This window comes from Pelodiscus sinensis, chromosome 10 (genome assembly GCF_049634645.1).
Source record: "Pelodiscus sinensis isolate JC-2024 chromosome 10, ASM4963464v1, whole genome shotgun sequence".
Lineage (NCBI taxonomy): Eukaryota > Metazoa > Chordata > Testudines > Trionychidae > Pelodiscus > Pelodiscus sinensis.
In genome coordinates, this window is record NC_134720.1 from 2,451,521 (window position 1) to 2,479,164 (window position 27,644).

The 27,644-nt window shown below is 50.1% G+C and overlaps 1 protein-coding gene across 4 annotated transcripts in view; it reads left to right on the forward strand.

Annotated features, from left to right (window-relative positions):
• Positions 1–27,644, forward strand: part of DZIP1L (DAZ interacting zinc finger protein 1 like) — a 130,486-nt gene that overhangs the window by 95,308 nt on the left and 7,534 nt on the right. The window contains exons 1-15 of one of the 4 annotated variants that reach the window (XM_075937302.1): positions 183–327; positions 1,723–1,786; positions 9,434–10,012; positions 11,705–11,789; positions 13,119–13,243; positions 16,202–16,363; positions 16,834–16,971; positions 18,837–18,899; positions 20,514–20,654; positions 21,823–21,853; positions 23,346–23,396; positions 23,686–23,825; positions 24,511–24,703; positions 25,500–25,710; positions 26,483–26,682. In XM_075937302.1, coding sequence (XP_075793417.1) covers positions 9,497–10,012; positions 11,705–11,789; positions 13,119–13,243; positions 16,202–16,363; positions 16,834–16,971; positions 18,837–18,899; positions 20,514–20,654; positions 21,823–21,853; positions 23,346–23,396; positions 23,686–23,825; positions 24,511–24,703; positions 25,500–25,710; positions 26,483–26,682 — 2,056 coding nt within the window. In that variant the 5' untranslated portion in view covers positions 183–327; positions 1,723–1,786; positions 9,434–9,496. Of the gene's footprint in view, positions 1–182; positions 328–1,722; positions 1,787–9,433; positions 10,013–11,610; positions 11,790–13,118; positions 13,244–16,201; positions 16,364–16,833; positions 16,972–18,836; positions 18,900–20,513; positions 20,655–21,822; positions 21,854–23,345; positions 23,397–23,685; positions 23,826–24,510; positions 24,704–25,499; positions 25,711–26,482; positions 26,683–27,644 lie in introns of those variants that run through there. The other 3 variants (XM_075937301.1, XM_075937303.1, XM_075937304.1) reach the window with 3 other exon arrangements.

Sequence of the window (27,644 nt, forward strand, 5' to 3'; positions counted from 1 at the left end):
CCCAGCCGGGGGCGGGGCCACAGACACACACGGGCCCCGCCCCGCGCCCGGCCGGCGAGGCAGCCAGGCCCGGCCCGTTGCCACAGCAACCGCTTGTTTTCGCGGGGAGGGGGGGGCGGCTCTGCGCGGGGTTTTCTCTCCGCCCCGCCCACGGGACTGCGCGGGGGGCTGCGCGCGGGCGGCGGCTTTCCCGGGGGGGGGGGGGGGGTAGAGCGGGAACCCCCCTGTCCCCGCGGCGGGGCCCTTCCCCCGGGGCCGCGGGGCGCTCGGCGGGAGCCCGGCCTGGCTCCCCTGCAGGGACGGGCGGCGCCGCGGCAGCGAGCTCGGGTAAGTGCCGGCTGGGGGGGTGCAGCCCGGGAGTCCTGCCTGGCCCGGCCCGGAGAGAGCCAGTGGGGGGGGGGGGGCGGGAGCAGGGGGGTCACAGAGCTGGGCTCGCCCCAAGGCAGCCCCCTGCAACACCCCCCCAGGTGAATCCACAGCCTCCTGCAACACCCCCCCCCCCCCCGGTGAATCCACAGCCCCCTGCAACGCCCCCCCCCAGGTGAATCTACAGCCCCCTGCAACGCCCCCCCCCCGGTGAATCCACAGCCCCCTGCAACGCCCCCCCCCAGGTGAATCCACAGCCCCCTGCAACGCCCCCCCCCCCCCCCGAGGTGAATCCACAGCCCCCTGCAACGCCCCCCCCCAGAGGTGAATCCACAGCCCCCTGCAACACCCCCTCCCCCCCCCCGGTGAATCCACAGCCCCCTGCAACACCCCCTCCCCCCCCCCCGGTGAATCCACAGCCCCCGCCCAGACACACTGGGGACGGGAGGGGGGCACCTCCGGGTGCCTCCCTCCCCCGACTCCCACCCGCATGCCTGGGCGCTGCCGGGCAGACAGCTGCTGTGAATGCAACAGGCTGGGTCTGGTCCTGCTGAGCCCGCGGGCGCAGGAACCTGCCTCTCGCTGCACAGACACTTTCCCGTCCTGCCCCAGCGCCAGTGAGAACGATGCAAATCTCCAGCCCCAGGACAAACCAGCAGATCAAATTATTTAACAGGCAACTGGCAAATCCATTGAAAATGGTCAAACCAGTCCAGTGCCGGCCAGGAGGAAGCCCTGGAGCAGGGGCTGAGAATTGAGAGCCAAGCCCTCTCAATGGCTGTGTCTAGACGGGCCACTTTTTCCAGAAAAGCAGCCGCTTTTCCGGAAAAACTTGCCAGCTGTCTACACTGGCTGCCTGAATTTTCACAAAAGCACTGACGATCTCATGTAAGATTGTCAGTGTTTTTGCGGAAATACTATGCTGCTCCCGTTCGGGCAAAAGTCTTTTTCCGAAAAACTTTTGCGCAAAAGGGCCAGTGCAGACAGCATAGTACTGTTTTCCACAAAAAAGTCCCGATCGCGAAAATGGCCATCGGGGCTTTTTTGTGGAAAAGCGCGTCTAGATTGGCCACGGACACTTTTCCGCAAAAAGTGCTTTTGCAGAAAAGTGTCCTGCCAATCTAGACGCACTTTTCCGAAAATGTTTTAACTTTTCCGTTAAAAGCATTTCCGGAAAATGATGCCAGTCTAGACGTAGCCATAGTGTCTCCTGGATAAAAGCTCCCAACTGTAAAACAGCTGCTGGCAGTTGGGAGCGTTTATCCAGGAGATGCATTTCCACATAAACTGGGGGAGGGGTTGGGGAGAGGCTGCTGGCTGCTCTGTGCAATTGGGAGGCGTTCATCTTCCCCACAGCCTGCGTTCCTCCGAAGAGTGGAAGAGGCCAGCAAAGCAGGCCGAACATCCCTAGAAACCTGAGGTAACTTGGGAGAAGGGGATAGGACACAACGCTGTGGGAGTTTTGATAATGAATCAGGGCCACTGATGGGGTGGCTAAAGGGCACAGGAGGCCCGGGCCTGTTGAGTCGGCACTGGAGCCCCGCACAGCACAGTCCAGGCGGCACTGACGGCTTGCTGACCCTTGCCCTGCTTTCTCCTCCTGAGGCTTCGCCTGTTTGGAGGTCTGGAGTTGACCCCACTGCTCACTTCCATTCCCCAGGGCCAGGCAATGTGTGTGGGCCAACCCTGATACTAATCCATCACAGTTAACACTCCCTTGCCCCCTTTACAGGGTCAGAGCGCTCCATGCGCCTGGATACTCCATCCTTTGGGCTGTAAATTCTCCAGCGCAGGGTCTGTCTGTTTGTGGTGGGTTTGTGCAGCCCCTGATGCAGTGGTGCCCTGTTCCAAAACAGGGTCTCCTAGGTGCTTTGGTGATACAAATGAGGATGAGGAGGGGTAAGGTCTCAGCTCCCCAGTAACCTGCCCCTCGATTATTTTATTCCTGCTCCTGCTTTGTCCCACCTTGTCCCACTCCACAGCACATCACTGGCCTCCCCACTGTGCTCCTTGGTAAACTATTAGGGATGCCAATTAATCCTCGTTAAATCACACAACCAACTCAAATTAATTAGGGTTAAAATTTAATGACGATTAACCTCCATTTTAATTATACTTAAAAATAGAAAATCAGATGAAATGTATAAAATATTTTTGGATATTTTTTGACATTTTCAAATATACTGTTTTCAGCTGCAATATAGAATGCCGTCCGTGCTTCTGCCACCAATCCAGAGGACAGTCTTGCATGCTGATGACACTCATTAATAACCTTGTGTTGCTTACATTCACGACTGAACTTCTTAGGGGAGAATTGTGTGATTCTTATTCTGCCTTATATTGCATATTATTTTTATTTTTGGATGATGACCCAGCACGTTCTGTCCATCTTAAGAACACTCTCATTGTCGATGTGACAAAATGCAAAGAGGTACCCTTGTGAGATTTCTAGTGACAGCTGCAGCATTCGAGCCAAGGTTTAAGAATCCAAAGTGCCTTCTGAAATCTGAGAGGGACAAGGTGTAGAGCATGCTGTCAGAAATTTTAAAAGAACAACACTTTGGTACGGAAACTACAGAAGCCGAACCCTCAGAAAAGAAAATCAGCCTTTTGCAGGTGGCATCCGACTTAGATGGTGAAATGAACATGAATTAGTCCCTACTGCTTTGGACTGTTATTGAGCAGAACCCGTCTCCGCATGGACACATCTCCTCTGGAATGGTGGTTGAAGCATGAAAGGACACATGGATCCTTTGAGCATCTGGCACGTAAATATCTTGCAATGCCAGCTACAAAAGAGCCATATGAGCACCTGTTCTCACTTTCAGGTGACATTGTAAATAAAAGGGAAGCAGCATTGTCTCCTGCAAATGTAAAAAAACTTGTTTGCACAGTTGACTGAACAAGATGTAGGACTGAGTGGACTTGTAGCCTCTAAAGTTTTACAATGTTTTATTTTTGAATGCAGCTTTTTGTACATAATTCTACATTTGTAGGTTGAATTTTCATGGCCAAAAGATTGCATTACAGTGCTTAGAATGGGAGAAATTGAAAAATACTATTTCTTTTAGTTTTACAGTGCAAATATTTGTAATAAAAAATAAAGTGAGCACTCTCTGAAAATGTAGGAAACATCCAAAATGATTTAAATCAAAGGTATTCTGTTATTATTTAACAGTGCAATTAATCACACTATCAATCACAATTTTTAATTGTATGACTAATCATTATTTTTTTAAATTGCTTGATAACCCTAGATATTATTGAGGGGGTCAGACAGTAGGGGGAAAAAACAATATTTAATTATAATGAACATCGAGATTCAGAAATTTAGAGTTTTCTAACTATTAAAATGATCTGTCAACATCCCCATACAATATATGGCAGAAATGTTGTTAAATCAGACCCTAATAAGTTCTCAAACATTATTTTTCTTCCTTTGACTTCCTCTATATTTTGATTATTATCTATTGAAATGGTTTATTGGTTTGTAAGTGTACAGGGAAATCACAGATTCATGGAATACGAGAACAAGAAGGGTCCTCCAGAGGTCATCAAGTCCAGTCCCCTGCCCTCAAGGCAGGACCAAGCACCACCTAGAAATGTTTGCCAACATTTGCTGATAACAATCCAGTACTTCCAAACCTAGTTGTAGATTTACAGGTAGCCTCTTTTCAGAACAATACACAGGAGAGGCAGCATTTCTCAGCCATTCTGTCTCTCACAATGGCTAGATGGGTGTGGGGAAGGGTTGTTTCTCAAAGTTCAAAGGAAACTCCTCATTCCATTTCTAAAAGTCAGGGCCTTTTCTTTTATTACTAATCTATGACCAGTGCCTGTCCCATCAGCTGAGGATCTCTTCTCGGGTGGGGACAGCTCCTGCCACCCAGGGTCCTCAGCTGGGACATTGGCCAATCAGGGGCTCCCTTGGCAGAGCCAGATACCATGGGAAATAGAGTTTGACTCTACAAAACAAAGTTGTGTTGAACTTTTGCTTCAAAAAGCCACCCATGCAGAAAATGACAGCCTGGCAGAGCGTTCCCAGACACCCAGAGGCCCACTTGCAGGAAGGAATCTCATGCTCTGGGCTGTACAGCCCGGCACCTATTCAAGCTGCTTCCTTAAAGACCTTTCCCACGGAGCACTATGAGACTATTAATATTAGTGAGGTTGCACAGCAACACCTGCTTCCAGTGTCATGGAGCAGCTCGTTAGTGGTTCCTAATGAGCCCTCTGACAATACCCAGGAAGTGCACCAGGGATGAGGGAACTTCGAGACGCTCAGAGTCAGGCTGAGTTGGTAGTTAGGCAGTTTGATGGGGAGCCACATTTGGACTCAGCCTTAGATGCTTCTTTTCATCTGTGTTCCAGAGCTGGGAGGAGCTTCCAGAGAAGTAGAGGAGACATTCTCCTTAGCCCTACATGCTGAGGCAGAAAATCACGCCTCTCCAGCTGTGATATGGCAGGGCAAGTCCTGGGGCACAGGCAAACTAAGTGTATAGGGCCACATCCTCAGCTGATGTAAATCAGTACTGCTCCCTCAGTGCAGCAGGAGAGGGTTGTCTTTTGCGTTGTACACAACATAAATACTACATCGAAACGACAAAGCCACTGCGGGCTTCAAATAGCCGAGCTGACCAACAACACACAATACAACAGATCTAGTGACACAGCATACTGCAAAGCCTATATTAAAAATACTAGTTAGGTTGCAAAAGTCAGGCAGTGCCCGAAGTATGCGGTCCCTATTCGTATATGATGATGTAATGAAAGACCATGTCACCGTGCTCATCAGGGCTACATTAAGGTTAGATAGACCACCTCAGTTCTGGCAACTCTTAGCATTTGTGTGCTTGCCTTTGACACCCCAGGAATGTTCTGTGAATGCTGGGTTTGTGGCTGGAATTTCCCAGGTTTTATAACAAGCAAAGGGCAAAACAGTATTTCTGGACTTTTAGAGATAAGCAACCAGGTCTTTTCTCCTCTTGCCTGATCCCTCTTGCCTACCCCTGGACTGGGAAAGTTCCATCATGGGCGGGTTTCCCTCGTGGAAGAGAACACCCCAGCCAACCACTTTGACTGGGATGGCAGGAATATAGGATTTGTCATAGGGAACTGGCCCCCTAGGAGTGGCTAAGGCAGCTCATGATGCTTTAGTTTCGAAGTTCCCATAAGGAACTCCGCCAGTCGTACCCTGCAATACACCTCCTGACCCACACAGTGAGCTGTGTATGTCCAGGGGTAACTGATTCCCCATCGTCTTCTGCGGCAGGATTATAGTCTCTCTGTCATGCTCTCCGACATGCTATAAAGAGATGCCATATACTGCAGCATTGTGTTCTCTATATTGCTGTATTTCTGCAGCAGCCCTGCTGTTACCTTTGCTATATGTAAACAGCATGGGGCGCTTTCCACACTGTTAGTCCCTAGGTAACCATAACAACCTGAACTGGTAACCCCAGGCTAGAAGCCGTCCCCGCTGGTTTCGATTTCACAGAGCAGGGCTCCGCATTCACACCCCAGATCCTATTGCAGGTCACATTGCAGGACAGCCCCGCTCCCGGGGGTCCTTGGAGTTTGTCACAGCAATGGGGAAACAGACATTTCATTGCAGGACACAGACAACGGCCAGCAGCCGAGTGGTTAATCTCAGCTCACTGGCTGTGACTAACTGGAGTTTGTGCCTGTCTTGTCTCAGCACCTGTCACATCAGGGTTCTGATCTCAACTGGATGCTACCACAAAGCAAAGAAATAAAAGATGAATAGTGGACATTTCTTCCGCAGGCCAGAGACTCTGTCCGTCCGGGTATTACTCGCGGGAGCGAACCCTGTCCCAGTGAGTGTGGGTGTGAGGTTGGGAAGGATGGGCTTTTACAGGGTTTGAATTCCCCTCCAGAGAAGAGACGAAGCAGGAAGCGAACCTACCCATGTTTAGGTCATAAAAGCAAATTGTAGTCAGTCGTGTGTGACCCAGGCCAGCTGCTGGGGAGAGGCACCTGTGACAAACGTAGTGGGGAGCGGATTTGCATGTCCTGTGTTCCTCGGATGCAGGACAAACATCTCAGTGTGAGTCACAGCCCAGCCAATTCTCCTCTGGCTGACGTGTGCAGTGAGGGGCCATGGACACCCACATGGGGGTCTTCTGTGTCCCATGGGTGTAGGTGAGAGTCAGATTGTGCTTCGTGAGGCTCTGGGTGCGAAGAACTCAGGCTGAGTTCTCTCCGCCGGGCTCCCTCCTGTTGCCTCGTGTCCCCCCTGTTTTACTCCCTTGGGCCCAGCACAGGAGAAAAACACTGGCGTGAACCCTCACCTTTGAAGTCGACAAGCCAATGTGGATTTACACCAGCAGAGGCTGGCCCACGAGTCTCTATGTCAGGGTGCAATAATCTGTGAACAAGGGCCTCCTTGTCTGTCCCTGGGGGTATGTGTACACTGCAGAGTTTTTCCGGAAAAACAGCCTTTTTTCCAGAAAAACTACACTTACATCTGCACTGCAGTTGTGTTCTTTCAACAGAAAGTCGAAAGAACAGAGGGGTTTTTCTGACGACGGTAAACCTCATTCGAGGAGAAAGAAGCCTTTTTCTGAAAGAGCTCTTTCGGAAAAAGGCACGTGTGGATGGGGAAGAGGGGGTTTTTCAAAAGAAGAGGCCACCAGGAAAAAGCACAGGTGCCATGGTGGCCACTCGGGCCACAGTAATCAGAACTTCAGTGCGAGATAGTGTCCAATCAATGTGGACACTAACATTTGAAAAATCTGATCGCTTTTTTGTTGCGCTTTTGCTGGGTGGACGCTCTCTTTCGAAAGATGCTTTTCCGGAAGATCTCTTCTGGAAAAGCTTCTTCCGAAAGAAGCTCGCAGTCGAGACATAGCCTGGGAGTTAAGCTGGACAGCAGTTCAGGAAAATCTGAGAGAGCTCAGCCTTGGTGATAGGGCCCCAGCTATATCAGCTCTCACCCCGTTTCCTGGCCCCGTCGTGTTGGAGACACGCACCCACACTGCACCCTCCACAGGAGTGGCCCGAGGTTGGCTGTGGCAGCTGGCAACCTGGGCGGAAGGCGTGATCAGCGCCCCCACCTCACGGCCGTCAATGACCGTAATCACGGAGTGCCCCTGACCCTCCAACAACTCCAAATGGGATGCCGATTCATTTCAACTACCTGCCAATCTCAGACCGGCTGCCGTGTAAGCCTGCAACTGGCCCTTCTTAGGTGTCTTTGTTACTATTGCACGACACACCTAGTAACATGCTGTTGCTCCACACAACTCTCTGTTGTCAGTCCTCTTGGTGTACAGGGTCCATCTGAAAACATGGTATGTAGCATTTTATTAATGGCAACTTTTCTCAGTATCTTCTCCGGGGACTATAGAACATCTGGGTTCCCATCCCACTCTGCAAACTTTGAGCGCAGAATTTTAGACTCCTGCAACTGAGGTCCTGACTTTACCAGTTAAACAGCTGTTCCATTTTACAGGTTATGGATTTTAACCGCTTTCAGAATTTCCAGCTGCCAAGGCTAATGAGAAACATTCCTTGAAACTAGAAAGAGATTTGCAGATTTTTAAACTATCTTTTAAACCTGCTTATTCAACGGCTCTAATATGTATGTCTGTGTTTTAGGTAGTGTTGCCAGGTGTCTGGTTTTGAACTGGACAGTCCAGTACTTGAGCTTTCTGTTTGGGAAACAAATTGAGAAAATATAAATGAGAAAATATAAATGTCCAGTATTTTCTAAATAAGATGTAATGTAGATTGTGATATAATCTCAAGTGTGTCCGATATTTTTGTTGAAACCATCTGGAAACCCTAGTTTTAGGACACAGCATGACCAAACCGGGTGTCAGCGAGTGACAGATTTAAGTCAGAACTGAGTAATACAAAAAGTGTTGGCCTAGGAATGGCAAATAAAAACATGCTGCAATATTTAAATACAATGAATCTGTTTAACATGTGGGCTACGTCTACACTGGCACCCTTTTCTGGAAATGCTTAAAACGGAACAGTTTTCCGTTATAAGTATTTCCGGAAAAAGCGTGTCTACATCAGCTACTTTTACCCAAACAGGAGCAGCATAGTTTTTCCGGAAAAACAATGACGATTTTACATTAGATCGTCATTGCTTTTCCGGAAAAGCAAGCGGCCAGTGTAGACAGCTGGCAAGTTATTCCGGAAAAGCGGCTGCTTTTCCGGAATAAGTGGCCAGTGTAGACACAGCCGTGGTTTTTAAAAGCAGTCAGAACTGTGTGTGGGAGAAAGAGAGACAGATCATTTAAGCACTAGTAAGTCAAAAAGGATGGGTTTCTTTTTAAAGTTTCTACTTTAAACTACTAAAAGCTGAAAAGTGTGCTTCAGCATATTTACCATCTGTTGATTTTTGCTCGGTCTTCAATATGCCAGTAGCTGACATGTATTTCCCCGCAGAATTTAACAAAATCTACTGATACCACTTCCTCACAGTGAGAATCATTTTCTAATAGCCTCTGCTATTCACTGTGGCTATTTAGATGGGTATGTGCATTGCTACACACATGTACGTGTGTATACAGTGTAGTTGTAGTCATGCGTTATTGGATTTCACACTGGACATACATGCATACGCTTTAGGTGTGTATGCAGGATTTAAATATAGATGCTCTGTCTTAGGCGTACACGTATATGCAGAAACCATGGCTCTGTGTATTTTCAGTATCTTGATGAGATCTATACAGAGTTATCAAATACCAACAAAATACTACAAAAAAGATGACATTTTCCCTCAAAATAATTTGGTTTTTTGTCATTGAAAACCCAAATGAGTAAAGGATTGAGTGGTGGTGATCTTTTTAAACAAAAATCCAAAATATTCCAACAAAACCAGATTTTTTTGGAAAATTTCAAAAACCCATTTTTTTTGTTCTCAAAAGTATTTGACCAAATGTTGCACTTAGCCATAGGATCATAGAGATTTGAAGGTGTGCAAAGGAAGGGTGGCTCTGTGTCCGCACACGGTCGATGTGGACACTCAGTGCAGATCGGTTTATGAAGAACAATAAATGAACTTACCGGCCTTTCCCTCCTTATTTTCCAGGCTTTCTTCCAAAATACATTCTACCCCTGGCACTGTCCTGTCTTCACACCTCCGTGGCTGGCTATGCCTGGGCATACGACCCCCCTGACGTACCCTACTAGCGGGGTTGTCTTTGGGAACATGCTGGCCAACGCTGGCGGAATTCCCGCCTTCAAATTCCAGTCCCGCCGAGACAGCGTTGACTGGAGGCGGTTCAGTGCCATTGACGTGGAGCGGGTGGCCCGGGAGCTGGACGTGACCACGCTCCAGGAGAACATTGTCGGCGTCACCTTCTGTAACCTGGACTCTGAAAAGTGCCCGCACTGCCAGCAGCCCATAGACCCAGTTCTCCTGAAGGTCCTGAAGATGGCGCAGCTGACCATCGAGTACTTGCTGCACTCGCAGGAGTACCTGAGCGCCAGCGTGGCGCTGCAGGAGGAGCATCTGCGGATGGCCCAGGAGGAGCTGAAGCGCACCAGGCAGGAGCTGGACAAGCAGGCGGAGGAGCTGAAGGGGGTAAAGGAGGAGAGCCGGAGGCGGAAGAAGATGATTGCCACCCAACAACTCCTCCTGCAGGCTGGGACCAATAACTACCACAAGGTGAGCTCCAGGCAGAGGGCAAAAATAGCCTCCCAGCCTAGATTGTTCTGGGGAAAGGGGGGAGTGAGGGGAAGGAGCCTTTTCCCCACTCACCTCAGAAACCCTGGCAACTTGGTCAACGGAAAGGGCAATAAAAATGATGAGGGGTTTGGAATGGGTCCCAGATGAGAGATTAAAAAGACTTGGACTTTTCAGCTTAGAAAAAGAGACTAAGGAGGGATAGGACAGAGGTCTATAAAATCATGACTGAAAAAGTGAACAAGGAAAAGTTATGTACTTATTCCCACAATATAAGAACTAGGAGTCACCAAATGAAATGAATCGGCAGCAGGTTTAAAACAAACAAAAGGAAGTTTTTCTTCACTCGGCGCACAGTCAACCTGTGGAACTCCTCGCCAGAGGATGAGGTGAAAACTAGGACTTAACAAGGTTCAAAAAAGTTCTAGATAGATTCATGGAGGTTAGGTCCACCAATGGCTATTGACCAGGATGGGTAGGAATGGTGTCCCTAGCCTCTGTTTCTCTGGAGGTGGGTGACAGGGGAGGGGTCATGTGAGGATTCCCTGTTGCGTGCCCTCCCTCTTGGGCATCTGGCATTGGCCACTGTTGGCAGACAGGGTACTGGGCTGGATGGACTGACCCAGTCTGGCCATTCTTATGTCCCCTGCTGCTGTGCCCTAGACCCTGCACTAGAGAGAAAACTTCCCCGTTAGGCCCTGATCCGGCCTGACTCCACCGTGCGTGCGATGTGCGCTTACGTTCTTGGCAGCCCCATAGCTGCTTTGCCCCCGGTGTCCCCAAGTCAGCCGCTGCTGATACTGATCAGTGGCTGACTCAAGGAAGCCTGAGGCAGAGTTGCTCTGGTCAGTTTCAACAGCAGCTGAATCAGGATGCCTGGGACAGAGCAGCTGGGGCGCTGCAGGGTTGGTCCTGCAGCGCCGCACCTCGGTGCTGCGGGACCAACCCGGCAGCACCCCAGCTGCTCTGTCCCAGGTGTACCCAAGTCAGCTGCTGCTGAAACTGACCAGCGGCTGATTCCAGGAAGCCGGGGCAAAGCAGCTCTGCCTCTGGCTTCCTGGAGTCAGCCGCTGGTCAGTTTTAGCAGCGGCTGAATCGGGGAAGCCGGGGGCAGAGCAGCTCCAATGGTCCGGCTGCCTGGAGCACTTCGGGTTCCTGATGGTGCTGGACCATCAGGAGTGCTGGACCATCAGATTCCGGACCATCGGAGTCTTCTCCAGCAGGACAGTTTTCGCTTTCAATTGCAGTACCCCAGCTGAAACCTTAATTCATGCTCCTCCTCTTTTGTTAATGGGCCTGCTTTCTTCCCCGTGCTTCTTTTAGCCTGGCTATCTTTACAAAAGCCTTTTCTTTTTGCCCCTTGGGACTGTGTGGCTAATATTGATTCATTTTGCTTGTCTGCAGCCCTAAGTTTTCCCAGGAAGCCTGAGCGACCTCTGACTTTTCTCCTTGGATTGCCCTCTTTTATCCAACCCTATGGCAGGTTCTTTTTTGGCTTCCAAGTGAAGCTGCTCCTGACAGTCGCGCTGTGATAAGGTCCTGAGTCAGATCTCCAAGCATGTCGGGTTCTCTGGTTTCAGCTAGCAGAATGAAGCCGTCTTGTCTGGATTGGATGGGATGGGGCGAACACGCCACGGTGAGGCTCTGACCCCTTTCACTCCTTCGCTTCCTCAGTGTCAGCTGTGTGACAAGGCCTTCATGAACTACTCCTACCTCCAAGCCCACGTTCAGCGCAGACACATTGAGGCCAGTGACGCGGGTGAGTAAGGGGCTGAGTTTTTCTCCTTCAGCTTCTTTTTGAAAGGGTTTTGGTCGGACCTCCCCGCTGCAGGGGATGGCCTTCATGGGTGGGGAGCTGCTAGGGTGATTCCAGCGGATTGCCACTCAGCATCTAGTCTACATATGTTTCTCCCCCCACAGTAGAGGTGACAGATCCAGGGCTGGGACCTAGAGTGGGTGCTGCCAAAAAGACCAGGGGCTACATGAGGGAAAGTGAGAGCAACAGCTATAATACTCAGCCCTGCTGAAAATCAAACCTCATATTTCAGTTGATAGAAACGGATCTATGTGGATAACATTACACCACCAGGTTTGAAATATACCATCTGCGCTGCTGAACATCCCAAATCAGCGATGCAGCACGAGCATTTCAAATGAGAAACAACAGCTTGGAAAACACCTTTAGACCCAGACAGACAGATAGAGAGAGAGAGAGAGAGAGAGAGAGAGTGGATGGGGATAGATAGATAGATAGATAGATAGATAGATAGATAGATAGATAGATAGATAGATAGATAGATAGATAGATAGATAGATAGAAGAGAGGCAGGGTGGTCTACTGGCTAGAACAATGGACACAGTGGATTGAGGTTCTGGTACATGCTGCTGGATGACCTTGGGCAAGTCACTGCCCCTTCTATGCCTCAGTTTCCCTGTTTGTAAAATGGAGATGCTGCCACTGATCTCCTTTGTAAAGCTTTATCTAGGGATCTATTTAGTCACTTAGCAAGGCCAGAATTCTGATGCTTCAGCTTGGCTGATACAAGACGTGAGAACTGTCTCTCTGCAAAACAGACACCGTAGTCACCTGTTCCACTTCCCAGAAACAAGTGGAGGACAGAAATCACAACAAAAAATGCAAGCTGAGCTCAGCTAAAGGCTGGCTCTCCAGCTGCTGTGATATTTATTCTGTCCAGCAGAGGGCAGTGTTGTCACACATAGCTCCTCCATACAGGTGTGAGATCCTTAAGTCACTTTCCCAAGAATTCTATTTTAATACAACCTGTAGTGAAAAGCAAAAAGAAAAAGAACAAACAAAAAATAAAACAAAAACAAAAAATCCCAACACCCCACCCCCACCCCAACTGCTTGGTGTTTTTAATTTTGTTACCCATTTGAACAAGTGCAAACAGAGAAAACTGAGCCCCTCTTCTGGGGCAAATGAGTCAGCTTTAAAGTCAGGGAGCGCTTTGCCATGGGCTTTAATGAAAATGGGATCCGATCCTAAATGCCCCAGATAAATCACAGTGGAAGCATCAGGCCATTCCGGCCATCACTCATGCATCCTCGGTTTGAATGGCTTTCGCAGAGAGACAGAAGAAGAAACAGGTGGAGCATATGGAGGATGAGATTCAAGAACTAAGGATGAAGCTGAAAGAGACCCATGCCCAGCTGGAAATTGAGAGAGAGGCTGAGACTCAGCTCAGGGTTCAGGTATGGACACCAAAAAAGTATTTCCAATGGTCTGGGGGGAAACCGCGGTGGGAAGGGGGTTGGAGAACATTTATTTCACTTTGATTGGAAACAAAATGAAAATCTCAGCAAAAAGTTTCCAACATCAAGAAAAAGTTGAATTTCTTTTAAAATTGTTCACAGAAAATCTGCAATGAAAGACAAAACTGCTTGACAGTCACCAAATTGTTGGTATATCCTAATAGTAACTGCCCTTTAAAAAACAAACTGTCATATAAAAGCAGGCCTAGGCTGCATTCAGAGAGACTTGCGGGGGTCATTATACAGGTATATACAGTCAGTGTCAAATCTCCAAGCCCTCCTGCTTGTGCTAGTCCTCCCCTGCTGCCAAATGACTTCTCTGCCCATGTAACTATGGCTACACTGGGGCTTTTGCTGCTATAAAAATGTCAAAAAGCCTCACTGACGTTGTGCCGGCTTTAGCCCCAGGCCAGCTCCACACGTGTCTCGTGGAGGGAAGGTATGTCTACTCAGTGATCACAGGGGGTGACTGAGTTCGGTTTCATCCAGCTAGCTTGGGTACCAGAACAGTGATGCTGAGACAGCATGAGCTGTACAAGCCCACTCAGAATTCTGGGTAATTCACACTTGCCTCATAAACAAACTAGGGAAACAGAACTTCTATACGGTGGGGACGTAATTGTTTGAGGACAATACCAAGCTGGGAGGAGTTGGAAGTGCTTTGGAGCACAGGATTATAATTCAAAATGATCACATAAGAACGGCCAGACTGGGTCAGACCAAAGATCCATCCAGCCGCAGTGTCCTGTCTGTCGACAGTGGCCAATGCCAGGTACCCCAGAGGGAGTGAACAGAACAGAGAATCCTCACACAATCTCTCTCCTATCGTCCATTTCCAGACACACAGAGGCTAGGGACACTATCCCTGCCCATCCTAGCTAATAGCCATTGATGGACGTAACCTCCATGAATTTATCTAGTTCTTTTTTAACCCTGTTACAGTCCTGGTCTTCACCACATCTTCTGGCAAGGAGAACTGTTTTGCGCAAATGGCGATCGGGCCTTTCTTGCGCAAAATCGGGGGACACCTGGAAAATCGCGTCTAGAGTGGCCATGAATGCTTTTGCGCAAAGGCACTTGCCAATCTTGACGCGTTTTTGCGGAAATACTTTAAACGGAAAAACTTTTCTGTTAAAAGTATTTCCGCAAAATCATGCCAGTCTAGACGCAGCCACTGAGTGCTGGCCTTTAAGTTTATGTTTCCCTGGATTGATTGAAAGAGTGAAGCTTGTCGGGCACAGACTGCTTTGGTGCACTTCCAAGGGCTACATCCTGCATCAACCAGCTGCTCAACCAGCAACCAGCCCTGCATTTCAGGAGACCCCTCGCCCAGTCGCTGATCCAACAGAATGTCCATTCCCAGCACTGTATCCACAGCACCCTGTCTGCTGGAGCATTAACCCTTCTCGCGTTTGGACTTGAACCTTACTGCAGAAAAGCCCCCTGCAAACACACCTCCATGGCAAAGGGAGCGTTCCAACCCGGTAGGGTCAGGAGTGGTCCCCTGGCCTGCCCTCATCTAATTGGTTAATTAATTTAATTGTTTTTACTTCTCAACTAAGCACTATGCAGAAGCATTTTACTGCCATATCTCACACACAGATCAATACCTGGTCTGGATGCCCCTTTTGTGAACTTCATAGCCCTGCTGATAAACACATAGGCTGTGTCTACGCTGCACCCCTTTTCCGGAAAAGGGATGCAGATTAGCCAAGTCGGAATTGCAAATGCAGCGGGGATTTAAATTTTCCCCGTTCCATTTGTATGAACATGGCTGCCGCTTTTTTCCGGCTCGGGGCTTTGCCGGAAAAAAGCGCCATTCTAGACAGGGATCTTTCGGAAAATAAAGCCTTTTCTGAAAGGTCCCTTATTCCTCTTAAAATCAGGAATAAGGGACCTTTCAGAAAAGGGTTTATTTTCCGAAAGATCCCTGTCTAGAATGGCGCTTTTTTCCGGCAAAGCCCCGAGCCAGAAAAAAGCGGCAGCCATGTTCATGCAAATGCAGCGGGGAAAATTTAAATCCCCGCTGCATTTGCAATTCTGACTTGGCTAATCTGCATCCCTTTTCCGGAAAAGGGTGCCAGTGTAGACACAGCCAATAAGCGTACTTTCTATGCCAATATCTAAATCGTTGATGAAGATATTGAACAGAGCCGGTCCCAAAACAGACCTCTGCGGAACCCCACTTGTTATACCTTTCTGGCAGGATTGTGAACCATTAATAATTACTCTCTGAGTACAGTTATCCAGCCAGTTATACACCCACCTTATAGTAGCCCCATCTAAGTTGTATTTGCCTAGTTTATTGATAGGAATATCATGCGAGACCATATCAAACGCCTTACTAAAGTCTAGGTATACCACATCCACCACTTCTCCCTTAGCCACAAGACTCGTTATCCTATCAAAGAAAGCTATCAGATTGGTTTGACCTGATTTATTCTTTACAAATCCATGCTGGCTGTTCCCTGTCACCTTGCTACCTTCCAAGTGTTTACAGATGATTTCCTTAATTACTTGCTCCATTATCTTCCCTGGCACTGAAGTTAAACTAACTGGTCTGTAGTTTCCTGGGTTGTTCTTATTTCCCTTTTTATAAATGGGCGCTATATACTTGTAGAAGCACTAGTATGGTTGTAGGTACACTGGCATAACTATGCCTGGTGCTCACTACGTCCATGCGTGAATGGGGAGGCTCCTCTTTAGTGGTAATGCTAGTGTTAAACCAGTACAAAATTTGGGTCCAGATAGACCTAAGCTCGCAGACCAGCCAGCCTCTCTGAAGCGAGATTGTCAGGGCTCATTTCATAGAGAGAAGGTCCAGGGGGAAGGGGGTCTGAATCACTGGACGGAGTTTTCTTCTCAGCCCCCTGCATGGTGTTTGTGTTTCCTTGGCAGGAAGCAGAGAAAAGTCGCCAGAGAGAAGAGGAGGCAAGAAGGGAATTTGAGAGATGGAAAGAGGAGGAGAGGACAAAGTTCCAGCAGGAAATGGAGGGCCTGCGGCAGTTGTTCCTGTCAGAATTCAAGGAAATTGCCAGCAAGAACTCTGCCCTCGAAGGGGTGAGTGAAACGGGAGAGTTGCCGCTCCGCTGTGGAAGGAGATGCTCGGCTTTCTTCCTGTGTGGGCCTCAGTTTGTCCCATTGCTTTCAGGCCAGTACAGAGCGCCAGAGGCTGGCTAGGGTGCTTTTCCTCACGGTCGGTCGCTCAGCGCAGCTCCCCTTTATCCCACTGGGGCAGGGGAACGAGGACATGTCAGTGAAACTAGGAAGCAAAGCACTGGACTTAAAATAGTGAGGGGAACCCAAACCAGTATCAAGGCAGGCTCGCTTGTGTCTAGTTCCGCTGCATCATGAAGGTGAGTCTCACCGAAAGGGAAACCATATTCGAAGGTCAAACACTCCCATCTGACAGGCAACGCGGCAATTTAACCAGTGAGTTGCAGACCTCAGTGCTCGAGTGCCCTCCCCTTCGGGTGCCATAGCGAGCTGGTTCTGACACCGCTTCCAATCCCTCCTTCCGTCCTCTCCAGAAACTGAAGGAGCTGCAGGCCCAAAATCTGGCGGCGTCCAACCTTGGAGTCCTGCGGGACGACGACTCTGACGACAAGCAGCAGCGGGCGCTGACTCAGCGAGAGCTTCAGGGCATGAGGGAGAAGATGGACTTACAGGTGAGGAAGTACCTCCGGCGGCAGCTGCCTTTTTGGCTCTGCCTCGGTGGGAGCTTCTCCCATGATTGCGTAACACAGCGAGGGGAAGGGACAAGCCAGTGCATTGCATGGTTGACCATGCCCTCCGTTTTCAACAGTCATGGGCCAGCTGAAATATAGAACCTGCGCTCTCCAGTCTCCTACCCTGTCTGCTAAATTAGGGGGCTGTTGACCATCCTCCCAGTGAGGGAAGCTGGAAACAGAGCCCCCAGTGACCATCACAATATATTTGACTACAGTTGTTTGACTGCACACGTGGCTCATTCTTTACAGCGTTCAACAGACCCAACCACCAAATGTATTGTCTAAAGACAAAGCAGCAGACTATGAAAAGGGGACCTGAAAGCCCTTTATCGACCTCCCCGGTAAACCTCATCCTACGAGGCATAACGGGGAGGTCGATAAAGGGCTTTCAGGTCGGTGCGGGAGCTTTCAGACTAGCGCACTGATCAGCTGTTTGTCGGCTTAGCCCGGCAGCCATTTACATTTAAATGAAGCCGCGATTATTTAAATATCAGCTTCATTTCCCTTTGCCGATCAGCCTAATCTACATGGCTCCATCGATGGAGCCATGTAGTTTAGACACACCCTAAGTGAGCAAGAATAAGCATAGTACAATTTAGCAACCTGAACCATGCACGTACATGGTGTCTGGGTGGGTGCGTGTGTAAAGAATGAGCTATATGCATTGGCATATAGGTGTAATGAGGAGTAACGTTAGTTTGGACCAAGGGGTTTGGTTCGAACTAACACGTCTCGGTGGGCGCTTTCACTTTCGGAACAGCTGTTGAGCGGAGTAACGCGCCAGCGCGATCGTGCTAATAAAGTGTGGGATATTTAAATCCATGCTTCATTAGCAATTTCGATCGCCTACATTTGCATCCCTAGTTCGAAGTAGGGCACAAGTGTAGACGTACCCTTAGGGAATGGAAACATTGGGGCTCTCACCTGTACCGGCCTTCACCACTGACACTTTGAATAACAGTACGCTCTTGTATTTGAGAGAGTTTCTCTGGGTCTCTCTGTTCAAAAACTCCTCCTATACTGGCGGTTCCCAACCTTTTCCACATGGGGACCCATTTTGACAATTCAGGAAGACTTAGTGACCCAAGGCAATTCAAAAATGGGGGGAGAAAGGAGGGCAGAGCCACCGGGGGAGACACTTGGCGACCCTTTTGAAATGTAATGGTGACCCATATTTGGGTCCCGACCCAGAGGTTGGGAAACCCTGTCCCAATCCTTAAGAGCTGGGACCACCAAATTCGGTACGCAGCTTCCTCTTTTCATAGCTTAAAGCAAGGTCCGGCGTTGGCTGTCCCAGGACAATGGGATGTGCCTGGAATGGGATTGCTTCTCCTAAAATGGAAAGGGAGGGCGTTGCTATATAATGACCATAGGGAGCAGCAGTGGGCCAGAGATAGGGACCGGGACGGCTATCCCCCATTGGAGCAGAAGTGGAGAAAGGGACAGCTACCTACTATGTATCTGAGAGAGTTTTTGTCTGTCTGTCTGTTCCCTAATGGGGGGGACATGCACCCCTCCTCCCAGATGTGCCTGCTGGAGCTGCAGCAGCCATGGAAAGATGGTTTTCACCCAGACCCAACCAGCTGTAGTGAGAGAGGGCTGGGGTTGTCCTCTCTGCCCAGGGTAGCCTGCAGACTGAACCCCTCCTCCTCAGCCCCATCCCAGAGCAGTGATTCAAATGAAGAAAAACAATAATTGAGTGAAGGAACCGAGCCACGCCGGGTAAATCTTCTGGTGGTGAATAGTGACACACTTGTGGCAAACAGCGTGAGGAAGAGCTAACGGTGTTTTTGGATTCTCAGAAAACAGAGTGGAAGAGGAAGCTGAAGGAACTCCAGAAGGAGCACCAGGCGGAAAAGGAAGAGGTAAGTATTTGGCGGAAGTTAAAAGCAGTGACTCGGAGTTCTCTCTGGGCAGCACATCAGGCATACGTTCCTGAGGCACACAGTAACTTTCTTCATTTGGCTTTGCCATGTTATGTGGTGAAACTCCAAAGTATAACTGGGCTCAATAGAGAATCTGAGGAGTTCATGGAATGGCTAGTTCCATCCATGCCTAGTATGCGCCATAGGCCCCTAAAATCTCCCAGCTGGGAGTGGCTGAAAGGATGACTCACACACAAGGCCCCTGTTCTGTTCGCGCCTTCTGAATCATCTGCCACTGGCCCTTCAGAAGACACAATGTTGGTCTAAATGGACCCTTGGTCAGACCCAGTGTGGCCATTCTTGTGTTCTTTCTCAATAGCAGCTCTCTCACAAAGTCACGTTAGGGATTTTTCAGTGCGGAGGTGCCGTAGGGTGGCCAAAAGCCCCTTCTTACAAAGGGACATCACTTATTTTTTCATCTCTGGACCACAAGATTGGGAGTTGCCAAGTATTACAAAAAGCTGCAAGAAATAGCCCCGGTGCACGTAGGTGAGAACTTGTTAATCATAATAAATAACAATAATAGCAGGGAGAGGAGGGTGGAGTAGGCGTACTACGAAAACCATTCCTGACGTTTGAAACACAGTGTTGGCACCCCTACAATATAAAAATACCCCACTTCGCAGAGCTGTTCAAGGACTCATTTGGGGAAACAAAAATGTAACTTGAAATGTAACAAGCCAATCTGACTCCATTTAAAGTCAACGGGAAGAGTCCCACGGTGCCCTCAGTTGTGACATTGGCTTTGTGAGGCATCCATGTGTGCTTCCAGAGGTGGAACAGGACCCTCCGCCGACCTTTCGCAGAGAACAACCACCAGCATCAGGCAGCAGCAGGCGGGGGTCGCTTTCCACTAGAGCCGCTGGGAAAACGGAATTTCCACGTCAGGAGAAAGTCCGGAACTTTGAAATGTGAAATGAAAGGGTGTATCTAGACTACAGGGTTTTGTCGACAAAAGTGGACTTTTGTCGACAAAACTATACCTGCGTCCACACTGCCTTTGAGTTACGTCGACATAACGTCGACAAAATTCAGCAGTTTTGTCGACGTATGTAAACCTCATTCTACGAGGAATAACGCCTTTTATCGACAGAGTTCTGTCGATAGAAGGCATTATTGCATCTACACTGTCCTTTGCGTCCACACTGTTATTCGACAAAGTGGCTTGCTTTGTCGACAGAACTGGCTGTAGTCTAGACGCTCTTTGTCGACAGAGGCTTTGTCGACAGTATCTGTCGACAAAACTTCTGTCGACAAAACCCTGTAGTCTAGACATACCCAAAATGTTAATCTTAGGGTATGTCTAGACTACATGGTTCCGTCGACTGAGCCATGTAAACTAGTTTACCCGGCATCGGAAAAGAAGCGGGGATTTAAATAATCCCCCCTTCATTAAAATAAACATGGCTGCCACTCTGTGCCGACGATCAGCTGATCCAGCACAGCTCGATAGTCTAGACACAGATCGGTCGGCTGGGGAAGCGTTTGCCGACTGATCCCTAATGCCTACCCATCATGTCTAGGCTCATCATAATCACTTATTGTCTCTCTCAGCTGAAGAGTGAAAACGAGAGACTCCAGGCCTCCCTGTCGCAGGACCAACAGATCGCAGCTGACCGCTTCCAGCAGCAAATGGGGACGCTCGCTGCTCGGCTCAAAGAGCAGACCAAGGTTATCAGGTCGCAGGAGAAAACAGTAAGTGAGCTATGTTCGTATGGGCCTGTGAACATCGCCCAGCTCTCTGTCCTGCTCTAGAGGCTAATCCGCACCTAGTTTATGAGACTGCCACAGCCTTTGAGCTTTAGATTGGTCTCCAGCTGAGGCAGTAACCGTTGGGAACCAAACAGGCCCCTCTTCTCAAGAAGGACCATTCACCCAGCATATCTCCACTCTTGCACAAATGGCTGATGTGCAAGACAAGTGGAGGATTTTCATACACAACGGGGAAAATGTTGAGGGTTTGGGGTTTTTTCACTTAGTCTCAAAAATGACTAGTTTTGCAGAAATGGACACTTATAAGGAGGCAAGAAGGTCTTTCAGGTTTCTCACTCTAACTGCTGCTTGTGCTTGAGCTAAGAATATAATGATGATACAATTAAGGAAGTTTGGCCCCGATTCAGCAACAGATCCTTGACTTTAAGCACCTGCTTAAATGTTTTAGTAACTTGGGATGGATTGAAGCAGGAGCTAAAACGATTTGTCGTATCAGGGACTCAGATCTGGGTGACACTTCAAAATTTAGGATGGCGTATGCTGCATTACTCAGGGGTGTCTTTTTTTTCACATCCTTGAGCTCTATAATAAAGCCAACTTAATTCCTAGTACAGAGGAGGCTAAATTGATCAAAGAATTCTATTAACCTAGCTACCACTGCTGGGGAGATGGTTTAACTACATGGACGGGAAAACCTCTTCTGTAGATGTAGGGAGTGTCGACACTACAGTGCTACTGTGGCTTTATACTTCCCGGAGTGTGATCTACATCCCTCAAAACCACACACATGTGGGAATGAGCTGGCACGAGCCAGGAACAGAAAAATAATGCAGTCCCGTTTTGTGGCTTGCAGATTATTTTATTCTTTTCCAGACTTTTGATTAAGACACAATTAGTAAAGCTTTTTCTTTTGCCTACTGGCAAGGCCTCCTTCTGGGAACCATCTGGGAAATCATTCCAGCAAACATGTCTCCCTCACATGTCTGATGAACTCAATTCCACTTTGGCCTGTCTCCAAATCATTTTGTGCACCCATTGAAATTGTGCCCAAATGGTGCAGACTCCAGGCCGAGATAAAAATGCTTCTAGACTTTGCAGACAAAAGACACTGGTCTTTGAGTGGTGGTAATGATAGATCATGTCTTTGCAGATCAAGATGCTGTCTGCAAGAAAAGCTGAAGGTAATGGTCCGTCTTTGGAGTTAACGAGAGTGAGAACAGATACAATTTCCATAGTGGTTAACACGTGGTCGACAGACTTTACCACATACTTGCTGGCTCAGGCAAGCAAGAAAGGAAAATGTCTCATGAGCATCTCAAGTTTTTTGACCCTTGTGTCTAAGGGCGGGTGGATACCACTGCTTAAGTCGGTGTAACTTATGCACTTGGAGGTATGAGATAGACACTCTCCGAGAGCATTGTCCACACTGGTGCTGTGTCAGTGGGAGACGTGGGGTAATTACACTGACAGGAGGGTGCCCTACCATCGGCATATAGCATTTGTATTTGGTGGGCTACAATAGTGCAGATGCCCCGGCAGCAGTGTAGACTTTCCCCCAGGGATTCAGATATAAACCAGGGTCTGGTGAGAAAAGCGAGCACCCCTCCCAGATGACTCTTCATTCCAGAAAATCGGTTGCACGAGAATAAGGAATTGTTCCATCCCCGATTTTCTCCTGGAGATCGCGGTTTCCCGCAGTCCCAGTGCCGAGGCAGAGCGAGGACTTCCCTGCCGGTACTGTGGCTACTAAGCTGCAGAGAACCCCCAAGTGTCCGAGTTGTAGCATCCAAACTTGGCAGCAAAGGGATGTTGAAACTCTGCCAACTCTGTAAAGCCCGCTCCTGACTGGGCATGCCCTGGCTGGGGGACAGCTCTCACCCTGGGCCTGCACCACCTCCTGCCGACCATCACGCCAGCGCCATGGCTGTGGGTTGGCGAACGCGGCTGTCAACTCGGGTCAGAATTTTAGCATCACCCCTTCCGGAGTCCCAACCATCCCAGCTTCTAGGTCCCTGGTTTCCTTAAGAAAAACAAAAAGTAACCTTCCTCCGTCTTCTCTGGGCCTCCTTGCTGGGCCCAGCTACCTTTGGAAGGGACTTGTGCCCCTCGGGGAACCCCACCTCAGCCCCGTCTCTCGGTTGGATCCTCGACCTGTACTGCAGTTTTCCTGGGAACGCTTCCTACCTTGATGGTCTCCCAATCCGTTCTGAATGTAGTCAGGGTCGGTCGCTGCCTGGAGAGCTTTCCTCTCTGCCTGCTCGTGGCCCTGCAAGATCTCTCTCCCTGCAGTTCTGTCCCTCCAACCTTTCCCCCACCAGGCCCTCAGGGCACTTAACCCTGGCCCCTTTTATGTCATAATCAGCTAATTCCTCTTGCATGGGGCCCATCCTGTAATCAGGGCTGGCTCAGACCTACAGACACAGGCTCCCGGGTTCCAGTGCTGGACTCAAGCGCATGGGACAGACCTTCTGACCTCCTCACCTCTTGCAAGGCCCTAAGAGCCTGTGCAGAGCACTTATCTGTGGCATTACTAGCTGTGGAAGCCTCAGTTTTCACAGTGTTCATCAGAGGGGCGAGTCTGCCTTTTCCGGGGAGGAGACTCTTCCCAGCGAGATAGGAAGCCAGTCGTACATAGGACTCTGCTGGCGTAACCCAGGTTTCTCTCCTCTGCAGTGACCCAGGAAGCACCGAAGGCGCCAGATCTAGAGGAATCTTCTGATGAAGGTAACTATCCTAGAAGTGAAAGCCCTTCTTTCCTGGTGCCATTCTTGGGCTTTGGACATGGATCAGTGGGTGCAAAAATGAGGAATGACAGGACAAAACAGGCCTTGGGTGAGGTACTCTCTCCCTGGTATTCTCTCCACAAAATTGGTGAACAGGGAGCTACCAATCCATCCTCTCTAGAGAAGGGGATCTTCGGGAGGGACCACGCCTCTGGACCCAGACTCTCTGGTTCTGATTTCCTGTGGGGCGTTCGGTCCATCCAAACCCAGCCTTGTGATTTGGGGTTTAGACACGGACCTGGAGGACACCCTGGACAGGAAGCAGAGGCTCCTGGAAGCCCTGAAGAGGAATCCCAACCTGCTGAAGCAGTTCCGCCCCATCCTGGAGGAGACGTTGGAGGAGAAGCTGGAGAACATGGGTGTGAAGAAGGTGAGAGTTGTGAGAGGGGAAGTGGGTCTCTTCCCGCCTCGTCCCTTACACGCCTTCCATTGCTTTCTATGTGAGTTACCTCGCTGGGGCACAGTTGACGGGGGAGGAGCACTGCATGGATAGAAAGAGCAGCTCCAGTTTCTTAGAGTGACCTGGCTAAGGGGAGGCCCTCACAGAACGGGGTCCCATTGTAACGGGCTGTGTAGACAGTCCCTGCCCAGAGCCTGTCATCCAGTTTGTGTGTCCTCCCTTCCAGCTCCGGAGGGAGGATGGGCCTCTCTCAGGGATCCCCGGCAGAGCCAAAAGAAACAGGGCTCTGTGTTGCAGTGGGGCATTAAAGAGGGGAGCACCCCTTGTCCACCCCATTTCCTCTAGGGCAGGTGAGTGACCCCAGAGGGGACAGAGTCGACTCTCTGAGCTTGTTCCTAACCCCTCAGGGATAGGTGAGATTGCACTGAGAGGACTAGCTGCACCGTTGATACTGGGTCCCCGCTGTATGCTGAAGAACATCCTGGGCATAAGACCAGATCCAGCGCCCAGGCTGATGGACAGCTGGATGAGGCCCATCGTCCGGAGAAGGCCATGTTCTCTGTCAGAGATAACGGAGACCGGTTTCGCCCTCTGAGGCAGCGTCAGAATTAAACCGGGGTGATTGCCATGTTACCCACAATTCTCTCTGCTTTAGGCCACAAAGGGGATTCCAGCTCAGTCCTACAAAAATCTGAGCTCCCTCATACGGACTCAGCAGCAGCAGAAGGCCAGGAAGTTTCCCAATCTCCTCAGCTTAAGGGACAAGCTCGTCCGAGAGGTCACCTGGAAAGTCAAGGAGCGCCAGAAGGATGAAGGCGTGTTCCCACCGCAGCTTTCGGTAGTGCCAGGTAACGGGCTGCGATGCTCTCCTTGAACCCTGTCCGCGCCACAATCCCAGCGTGGAGCTGTTGTCGCAAGACATCATGTCTGGGACCCCTTGTGCACCCCCAAGGAAAACTGGGCAAGAGAGATATTGTGTTCAGCCCCCCCACTACAGAAGGGATGTGGACGCATTGCAGAGGGTCCAGCGGAGGCACCCAAAATGATGAGGGGGCTGGAGCACATGACCTACGAGGAGAGGCTGAGGGAGTTGGGTCTGTTTAGTCTGCAGAAGAGAAGAGTGAGGGGGGATTTGAGAGCAGCCTTCAACTTCCTGAAGGGAGGTTCCAAAGAGGCTGGAGAGAGGCTGTTCTCAGTGGTGGCAGGTGGCAGAACAAGGAGCAACGGGCTCAAGTTGCAGTGGGGGAGGTCTAGGTTGGAGATTCAGAAAAACTCTTTCCCTAGGAGGATGGTGAAGCACTGGGATGGGTTCCCTAGGGAGCTGGTGGAATCTCCATCCCTAGAGGTGTGTAAGTCCCAACTTGACAAGCCCTGGCTGGGATGATGGAGTTGAGGTTGGTCCTGCTTTGGGCAGGGGGCTGGACTCCATGACTCCTGAGGTCTCTGCCAGCCCTGGGATTCTATGATTCAAAGCCTGGGGATTCTCAGCAGCCATCTTGTACCTCTGCTTGCTTTTCCTAAGCCAGTCCCGCTTGCCAGGCTGGCTTAGTGCGTTGTCAATCCGTGCTGCTAGACACTTGCGTGGGCCAGGCCGCTCGCCGATCCTTCACTCCTTGACTCTCAGTGTCCCTTCTTCCTTTCCAGCTAAAGGTCAGAGGAGCCCCACGTCGCCTCGCCGGGTCACCTCTGCCAAGCCCCAAGTGCTGCAAGTGGAGTTACAGCCCTATGCGGAGGAGACGCCCAGGCCAGCTCCTCGGAGCAAAGCCAGCCTCTCCCACAGCCTACCAGAGCTGCCCCGAGGAACCCCACAAACCAAAGCCAGAAGCCCACACCGGGCCGCCAGCCAGCAGCCGAGGTGAGGCCGTTGACACTACTTGTCTTCGCCGTAGACATTGCTCTCATGCCTTCCACTTGGCGCTCTCTGGGGCCCGCGGCCTGGCAGAGCGTAGACACCCCTAGTCTATGACACACGCTCCGCCCACACACTGACAAAAATAGGAACATTTTGGTTCCAGTCTGACCTTTATGCTTTTCAAATGTTATGCTGCATAAGGCCCCCACTCATGCATTTCACTTTGAACTGCACAATCTAGAACGTTCCGTTCCATGAGCGTCGCGCCAGGGCGTTCTGACCTGATCCAAAGCCTTTGTTTCAGGCTCTCTCCTCTCCCGGGAGTTTCACCCCCACTTTCTGAGAATATTTCCGTTTTGAGAAAAGTATCGTTCTTTAAGCAACAGTGTCTCGATGACAAATGTCCACATAGGCCCTAAGGACAAGAATGGAGAGGCCCTGCTGTGTGGGTAGAAAGAAGGGCTCACCTGGGCGAGGATAAGAGATGACAGAGGAGAGATCTGGGGCAGCGGCGTTGGGTGGGGTTGTGGAAGGAAGAAGCCAATGGAGGGGTTTGAAGACGGGCTGGAAGTAGGCCAAGCAATGGGCAAGGGACTTGAGTTTTTGTGGCAGCATTTTGCCCCGAGGGGGATGGACTGGCAGTCCGAGATTCCTGCTCTGCCCGTTGGTGGGGAACTAGCTAGGTCTCTTCACCAATAGCTCCAGATACCCTCTGCCAAGAATCCTCCACTTCCTCCGCGTCTGACTGTTCCTTCTCCCATCTTTTCAATCGCAGCACCCCGCCGTTCAGTTCTGAGGAGGACTCTGAGGGGCACCGTGCCGGCTTCACCCCAGTGAAACCCAAGTATCCCACCCCCCTGAGGCAAGCGCCCACCGCTTCCAGCCGGATCCCGAATGACAATACCATGTCCGACTGGTCTGACCTGGAGTCCTCCGAGGGAAAAGCCAGCCCGCCTCTAGGAACCACTCCGAAAGGTGAAGCATGGATCATTTTCCTCTCCGGGAAGGCAGCTATGGTACTAGAAACAGAAATCGCCATTGTAGTCCGGGCCCTGAGGAAAGGGGGGTTTGTCTACACTACCCTCCTAATTCGAACTAGGAGGGTAATGTAGGCATACCGCACTTGCAAATGAAGCCCGGGATTTGAATTTCCCGGGCTTCATTTGCATGAAGCCGGCCGGCGCCATTTTTAAATGCCGGCAGTTCGAACCCCGTGCCGTGCAGCTACACGCGGCACGGAGTAGCTAGTCCGGATTAGGCTTCCTAGGAGTACAGCTAGTTCGGATTAGGAAGCCTAATCCGAACTAGCTACTCCGTGCCGCATGTAGCCGCGCGGCACGGGGTTCGGACTGCCGGCATTTAAAAATGGCGCCGGCCGGCTTCATGCAAATGAAGCCCGGGAAATTCAAATCCCGGGCTTCATTTGCAAGTGCGGTATGCCTACATTACCCTCCTAGTTTGAATTAGGAGGGTAGTGTAGACATACCCAGGGAGATTTGCATGCACGTCAGTTGCCATCTTTGACAGCTCCTCTCAACCAAAGAGCCAGCTGAGTGTTCCCATCTGTTCAGCCTGTTCTCCGTCTAGGAGGAAACTGTGAAGCAGGATCACCGACCGGAGGAGTAAAGGGGGAAGCTGCTGGGGGGGCCCAGAAATATAAAGGGGTCTGGGGCTTCTGGCTACCACTTGGCGTTTTTAATGGACACTAGTGTTTGCTCAGTGTGCTGTCTTTTTCCAACATGCTTTTGGGGAACCAATATCAGGTTTGCTGCTGAGGCTGATATGGGGAGAGGGGTTTAAGCAAGATAGAAACTGACTATTCCGGGAAACAGTGAAACAAACGATATGCAAATGGCTGTCAAACGCCCCACAGAAAGAACCACTGATTTTAGCTTGCTCCCTGAGAAGCCTTAGGTGCCCGAGTAGATTCCAGTTCC